Source organism: Curcuma longa, chromosome 5 (assembly GCF_044706935.1).
Source record: "Curcuma longa cultivar G26 ecotype Majalengka, Jawa Barat chromosome 5, ITB_CL_G26_1.1, whole genome shotgun sequence".
In the NCBI taxonomy this organism is placed as follows: Eukaryota; Viridiplantae; Streptophyta; class Magnoliopsida; order Zingiberales; family Zingiberaceae; genus Curcuma; species Curcuma longa.
In genome coordinates, this window is record NC_133865.1 from 308,451 (window position 1) to 316,375 (window position 7,925).

The window sequence follows — 7,925 nt, forward strand, 5'->3', positions numbered from 1 at the left end:
TAATATTACGCCTAAAAATAACTATTTAATAGAAGATGAAGCAAAAAAAAAAGAAAAAAAAAAGAAAAAAGAGGACGAGCTTTATAGTTGGCAACATAAAAGAAGTTAGAATAGAACAGAAGAAATACTTAACAAGAATAAAGGAAGGAAGACAAATATCGTTGCTATTATTAGAAGATTAACGACTTTGAGGTGTATTGGATATGATTCTTGCAGAAGCAATGAGTCATAATCTAGGGTTTAGAGAAAAAAAATATGATTTAAGATTTTGAAACAAGGTATGGTGCTCGGAGACAAAGGCAATATCGTTCAAGATTTAGGATTTAAGAAAAAATTTGTTTATAATATTTAATATAGTATATAACAAAATTCATTTTATTATATTTATAAAAAAATATATTTATTACTAGCACAATTAAAAGTCTTGATAAGGCTACAATGGTAGTAAAAGTTAATCTTGTATCAGAGAGCTTTAGAAAATTTGTTAATTGTAAGCGAGATTTTAATAAAGGTTCAATGTGGTCTTCGAACATAGTGAGTTAACCTTTTAATCTTTCATCGTAATTCGTAAGTGGTCTTTGGCCAATAGCAAACTCATCCTTGAGCAATGGATCTAGAAGATATAGTCGATATATATATCCCTTTATCTAATTATTTCATAAGTGAGTTATATACAAAAACTAAATAAGGATTTAATAATGTCAACTACTAAATAACCGCTAATTATAGTTTTAGATTTATTTTAATTACTATGGCAATAAATTTGCCTTGTATTTGGTGTTATTATATAACACAGTCAACTTATCATCTGTTCCTAATCCACCGGAACTCCACAAAATGTGAAACTAAACAAGGAAATGGCGCGACTACAAAACAGGCGGTTCTTCTTGGTCAAACTTATGGTCTTCGCTCGCACCTCCACCGTCCGTATTTCCAATCATTAATCGTTAAAAATGAGCCGGAATTTCGCAAACCAAACTCCGGAAAATACCCTCGATTGAATAAGCAACCATGCGGGGTGTTTTAGTAAATACAAGAGAACTAAATGCGTGTCCAGAAATGTCATTTTGTAGCAAGTTCCCCTTAATTACCGTCGTGTCCAAAAATGCTAGTTTTAAAAAATTAAGTAAATACGGTTAATTAAATAGTATATAAACGTAGCCCTCGCCCCCGCACATCGGCCCTCGCGAGTGCGGAGACAGAAAGAAAACCCCCACCGCTGACGGCCGACCCCAACCCTGCGCTCGCGGAAGCCTCCACTTCTTCCGTTTTCCCCGTATCCGGCCACATTCGACGGAGCTATCTCGGCGTCGGTCTCCCCGTCGCGGTCGGAGGCGCGCCAATCGTTCGAGGTCGATCCCTATCTGGACGTTTGCCTTCCGGTCATCGTGACCCTGGTGGTGGTGCTGGACGTGACGGAGTGGTGCTGCATGATCGCGCTGATGAGGATCATGATCCCTTGCTGGAAGCCGGAGGTCCGGGATGGTGGAACAGTCAGCCGCGCCGACCGCCTCCTCTGGTACAAGGATCTCGGCCGCCACGCCGTCGGGGAGTTTTCCATGGCGGTGTCGCAGGCGAATAATCTTCTAGAAGACGGAAGCCAGATCGAGTCGGGCCCGCTGAGCTGGAGGGAGGGCACGCGCGGCACGTTCGTCGGGGTCTACGATGGGCACGGCGGGCCGGAGACGTCGCGGTACATCACGGAGCATTTATTTGCTAACCTCAAAAGTAAGCCTTTTTCTTTTGTTTTCTTTATATGTAACCACGTAGAGTCTCATTTGTCATACGCTAGCCATCCTCTGGTTTGAATTAGTTGGTACTTTCTTTGTTGGAATTCGGGTTTATATTGCGCCAGAATTTTGGGCACCCTAATGAGTTGTTCTGTTTCTATGCTAAATTTGTGACAGCTTATTCAATTATTTTGCATATATGATGTTGTGTCACGGATTCTTTTACCTTCTTTAGGTTAGATTCAAATTAGATACTAACAGGGATGGCAACTGATGGTTTCCTGGTTATTTCATCTTCTATATTGTGAATATTGCCTGAAAATTTATCAAAGATGAATAATTTCACTTATATGTCAACAACCACATTTCATTTATTCAGCGGTCTTTTATGAGTTTATTTCAGGCTTATCTTCTTATGAAAATTTCAGGTCTTATGCTCAAAATTGAAAATCCTTGCTATTCAATCTGTTTGTCTGAAGATACATTTGTCTCTTTTTTTTTTCATTGTTCTAATTTGTGACGCTCTATTTTGTCCAGGATTTGCATCAGAACAAGAAGGTATTTCAGTAGATGTCATAAGGAAGGCATTTTCAGCCACAGAAGAGGGTTTCATCTCTATTGTCAGAAAGCAGTGGCTCAATAAGCCCCAGATTGCCTCTGTTGGTTCATGTTGTTTGGTCGGTATCATATCTGGTGGTATGCTTTATGTGGCAAATGTTGGAGATTCACGTGTGGTGCTAGGAAGAATTGAGCGAGGTATTAGAGAGGTTACAGCAGTACAAATGTCTGCAGAGCACAATGCGAGTTTTGAATCTGTGAGGGAGGAATTGCATTCATTGCATCCCAATGATCCCCAGATAGTTGTTTTGAAGCACAAAGTTTGGCGTGTGAAAGGCCTTATACAGGTAACTTCATTTATGACCATACCTCAAAAACCTTCACATAACATTATCATTATCCATATGCATTTTTGTTTAATAAGAGAATGTTTTTCATGCTTGTTATACTTCATATATTGCACAATGGGGTAAGTATACTTCACATCAAGGATTGAAATTTTGTGCCGTATTAGACGATACGGGCGAAAATTTTCGTTCCGCCGAGGCACTTGCACCGGCACACGACATAACAATTCTGGCCGGGGAACGCCTCCGGAGGCATCGCCCGGGCTCAGCGACACCTCCAGAGGCGTCGTGCGGCCTCGGCGATGCCTCCGGAGGCGTCGTGCGGCCTCGGCGACGCCTCCGGAGGCACCGCCTTAGCCCGGCGATGTCGCCGGAGGTCCCGCCTGGGGCCGGCGACGCCACTGGAGGTTCCACCCGGGGCCGGTGACGCTCCGCGTGCGGGCCGCGCGTACCGAACGCGATTTTTCTTTTTTTTCGTTTTTTTAAAATTTAAGATTTAATTAAGTTTTAATAATCAATTCCTAACTATAGTTCAAAATTATAATTCAGAATAATTTAAATAGGTTTTATTAAAACCTATAAAATTATCAAAAAATTTTATTTTTTATTTTTAAATATTTAGATTAAATTTTTTATTTTAATTAATATATTTTATATTTTAAAAATATCGAAATTATACCGGCACGGTACGATACGGTACTGAAACTGTATCGTTCCGGTTCGGGATCAAAACTCCGGCACGGCTCGATATTTTAAAACTTGCTTTACATTCCTTCTATGCATAATAATAAGCATGGTTGTCAAAGTTCATATCTTTTTGGGATTGAAGGTCAAGGATCTAAGTATTAGTAGCATAATATCTGTAGGATTGATGAAATTGAAATGAGTAGGAATGTTTTTCTTAAAAAAATAAAAATAAAGAAAGATGTAATAAAATTATATATTGAAAATGTTCTAGAATCTTATGAAGAGTGTTTATTATGGGTTATAACGCATCAAGTTATTAATGATAAATTGACAAATAATAAGTCATATTTATCCACAAAAACATTTAATGAATATAAAAATAGATTATAAATATTAACAAAATCTGATTCTTAGTATAGATTTCTTAGTAATACTAGATTATTGATATATTTTCAGTAAAAGTGTTAGTATTCAATAGCCCATGTTATAGGGGTTAATTGGGTTGTTGATACATATGGATTGGATTTTAGTTGAAGGAAAGGAAATTATAAGTCAAGAGAGATTATTGTGTCTCTGTAGTGAAACAAACTAATTGCTAGCTAGTATCTTTGAATGCCTAGTTTTTTTCAAGGTCTCAATCATTATGAGATGTCAAGTTCTTGGAAAAATTAGATTAGTCTTTGTTGATAGTGATTCAACTCGAGCAATCCATATTAGTATCATCTGATTTTGCGAATTATGATAATAGATGGCATGCGAAGGTAACAACAGATAATGTGTTAAATGGGCCTATGCAATGAATGCAAAATGTCCTCTTGGAGATTTTACAAAAGGGGGGCATTAGATGCTAATTCATTTATGATCAGAAAAAAATCTTCATAGAGGAAATAGGAGATCGAATATTGTATCCTTTTAAATAAAACAGCCTATCCTAATATCAACGTTTTGTTTGTTTGTTTATTCTTTTTATATGCTTAACTTATGATCTTTGTACTTTCTTCTAATCCTCCAAGGAAATTACCATGCATTAGCATGAACCATTATGTAGTTGCCTTCTTCAATGTGGATAAAAATGAAACTTTATGTAATACTTTTATATATTTGAAAATTCTTTTTTCTGATTGCTCCACTTGCTATTCTTGAGACTTTATACAATATTTTCTTTTCCTTGTGATAATTTATTACTGCAGAGACTCCCTTTTGAAGACAAAATTGCAATAGGGAGTTTTATGGTTGAATATATTAGATGACTTGCTGCCAGATAATGAACATAAGACTTCTCTTTAAACCAATATGTTATGATTAGCATAAATAGTTGAATAGTCCGGTGCAATTAGTGGTCTCATGAACTGCTATCTTAGATAGAATTTTGATTAAGAAATCTAATATAATTTATATTTTTAGAATATACCTTTTGTTTATTATATTTTACAACCTAACAAAAATTTGTAGGTGGCAAGTTCGTTATTGTCATGTTGCGTATAACTCAAAAGATGAAGTTTAGTTCCACGAGAGTTTTCATGTCTAATCACCTAGGGAAAAAACATCTGATAATGGACTCAATATCACATGCTAGCTTTTAGTCACATGATCAACACACTTTATTAGCTTAATTGATTTGCTTTTGCTATGAGAGCATTAATTTTTGTAAATTCTTACGTTTCTTTCAAGAATCATATCATTCTTTCTGCACCAGATTGAAATTTTATTTTTGATTCAAGAATGAGTAGAGGTGGAAGCATTTGATACTTTGTCCATGTTCTTAATGCAGGGACATGCGTAATAGTATAAAGCTGGCATTTTTCTCTCACCATATTGAAAGTTTATCTTTTTTTTTCAAGAATGAGTATAGGTGTAAGCATTTGGTATTCTGTCCTAGCTTTTAGTGCTGGGACATGTACAGAATAACCAGATTGAAATTTGATGTTTTGTGTAATTATTTGATACTTTGTCCTAGTTCCATCTAATTTGTGCGTGTGCATGCACACACAATGAGACAACCTAGATATCTTGTGGAATGTAACACCACTTTGATACTTTGTCCTAGTTCTTATTGTAGGGATATGTGCACAACTTTATAAAGCAATCATTGTTTTGGCACTAGGTTGAAATTTGATATTTCGTGTAATCAATTGCTATTTTGTGTGAGCATTTGATACTTTTTCCTATTTCCATCTATTCTGTGTATGTGTGCACATTGAAGCAACCTGATATCTTGTGAATTTACAATTTTGCTCTCAACCTCTGAATTAACCGATATCTTATCTTTTTGGATTTAATATTCTGTACTTCTTAAGTTTGCAATGATTAATAGTTTGTTGAGGAATCCTCATTTTTACAATGAAATTGGCCTTTGTACTGGATTATATAGATGGCAGGAGTTTTGTGCACCAGACTGTCCTTTTTTACTGGATTATAAAGATGTCCTTTAGCACTGCATTCATTTTAATTTCATGTTATGGGTATTTTGTTACAAGAATACCCCGAGTTTATAAACATTGGCTTGAACTATTTGTGATTATCCTTCATTTGCTTCGTACATTTCTGCAGGTTTCAAGATCCATCGGAGATGCATATCTAAAAGATGCAGAGTTTAACTGTGAGCCTTTAATATCCAGATTCCGCCTTCCTGAGCCCTTCCACAAACCGATCCTTAGTCCTGAACCATCAATAGTAACGCATAAACTCTCTCCTCAAGATCAATTTTTGATTTTCGCATCAGATGGTCTATGGGAGCATTTGAGCAATCAAGAGGTTGCGAATATGATTCACAACTCGCCACGGAATGTAAGCTGTCTTACTTTTTTCCACATTTTCTTGTTGGAACTGTGAAATTTGCTCTGTGCATTTGGAGCACCCTGTGCTTTACATATGACTGACTGACTGCATGTTGGATTATGTCCTGCAAATAAACAAACAGAACTGAAGTTGTCTAATTGCCATAGGATAAATACTTTGATGAAACCTTCATTTGTAACTATCTTGCATTTTACAGATTTTACTATGTCTAATTGCCATTGGATAAATATTTTTGAAACCTTCATTTGTAACTATCTTGCATTTTACAGATTTTACTTTATTTCACCCTTTAAACAAAACATGCATGTCTCTAGAAAAAAATCTCGTCTCCCTAAGATATTTCACAAATATGAGTTGCACTGGCATTCTTGCTTGTTTCGTACTGTCTGTGCATGCATATTTTCCAGTTGTAGCATACTTCGGGCATTCATTATCCAATATATTAGATTGCTACTTCATGTTAGCAAAATCAAGACCTGTGCAACTTGTGTTCTCTAGATTTGTTTTTGATGTTCCACCATCTGATACCATTTCTCATAGCATTTGTCATTCAATAATGTTTCAGGGTATTGCAAGAAAACTTGTCAAAGCTGCACTGCAAGTGGCAGCAAAGAAACGAGAGATGAGCTACTCTGACCTGACAAAGATTGATCGTGGAGTCAGGAGACATTTTCATGATGATATCACTGTTATAGTTTTATTCCTCGATCCTAATCTGATAAGCCAAAACTTCCATCGTGGTCCTGTCCTTTCACTGAAAGGAGCTGGTGTTCCTGTCTAAGCAAGCATTAGTCGAGCTGTTCCAGATCCTTCATGCTGGGCCTCCTCATAACTGATTCAAAATTTTCCCTTACTCTACAAGCACAAATCTGTTTTCAGGTTGGCACATAATTTTAGTAATCCAAGGCGAGAAGGATAGCACTGAAGGAATAACATTCTTTTATCTAACTTGATAACTTGCAGTTTTGCACTGGAAATAGATAACCTTTAGCTATTACATAACTCTCTGGTTTGCCTTGACAGTGAAAGGCTGGCTTTAAATGTGTCAAAATCTTTGTCCGAAGTCACAGCCTGTGCACTACAGGTATGAGGACCTGAGTGATCACTAATATTGTGCTTCTTCTTATTGTTATTTGTTAGAGACGTGCTGTAATTTGAATACTGAGTTTCTTCATCATAACTCTTTGATTTGGCAGTGTGGCTGTTTCCAGCTTTTCATCACTCTTTTCCTCTCGAAGGAAGTGTTAGCGTGAGGGTGAGATGATGAATCTGGATCCAGCATCTTAGTTTTATCGTCTTTCCTCCCGTTCGTGATAAAGGCCATAAAAGCATGTAATATGGCATCCATCATTAGGCAAGTTGTTCCATCATCACATATTTGGATCAACTGGTCTTTCCATGCCTTTTAGTAAATCACTGTGTAATAATCCAAAAGCAAATTTGTAAAGCAGACCCTTGAATAAGCCAAGAATGGCATATTTTTCAATTTTTTTAAATCTTTCGTGAAAAAAAAATCTTTCCCGGCTGCCTCAGACCTCTAGTGTAATAATCCAAAAGCAAATATGTAAACCAGCCCTTCAATAAGTTTACTTTTTGTGAAAAAAAGTTCTTTCCCTTGCTATCTCAGACCTGTACAACCTGATGAATGTTGACGTCCTTTTAGTGTATAAATCATTTGGAATCTAAATTGAGCTTGATTTGTTTCAACTTCGATACTAATCCAGACCTAATTTGATAGGAATTTGTGTCCCATGAGAATGAGGTATTCTATTTCATGGAAAATTGAAGGAAAAAAATGAGAATG

At 36.5% G+C, this 7,925-nt stretch overlaps 1 protein-coding gene across 2 annotated transcripts; it reads left to right on the forward strand.

The window, feature by feature from the left end:
• The first annotated feature begins 1,232 nt into the window (after positions 1-1,232).
• On the forward strand, positions 1,233-7,581 carry LOC141829031 (putative protein phosphatase 2C 38). Of its 2 annotated transcripts, XR_012601866.1 has the most exons (5): positions 1,233-1,728; positions 2,268-2,635; positions 5,873-6,109; positions 6,687-7,205; positions 7,318-7,581. XR_012601866.1 is itself a non-coding variant. In XM_074716442.1 (4 exons), the coding sequence occupies exons 1-4, from the start codon at positions 1,431-1,433 to the stop codon at positions 6,900-6,902; spliced, it is 1,119 nt and encodes a 372-aa protein (XP_074572543.1). In that variant the 5' UTR covers positions 1,233-1,430; the 3' UTR covers positions 6,903-7,260. The 2 variants fall into 2 exon arrangements, 1 of the variants encoding a protein (XP_074572543.1); XM_074716442.1 differs by lacking the exon at positions 7,318-7,581 and having other exon boundaries at positions 6,687-7,260.
• Positions 7,582-7,925: the final 344 nt, after the last annotated feature.

Coding starts and splice junctions, on each gene's coding strand:
- LOC141829031 (XM_074716442.1), top strand. CDS start 1,431: ATGATCGCGCTGATGAGGATCATGATCCCTTGCTGGAAGCCGGAGGTC. Junction 2,636..5,872: donor GTGTGAAAGGCCTTATACAG/GTAACTTCATTT, acceptor ACATTTCTGCAG/GTTTCAAGATCCATCGGAGA. Junction 6,110..6,686: donor TTCACAACTCGCCACGGAAT/GTAAGCTGTCTT, acceptor ATAATGTTTCAG/GGTATTGCAAGAAAACTTGT.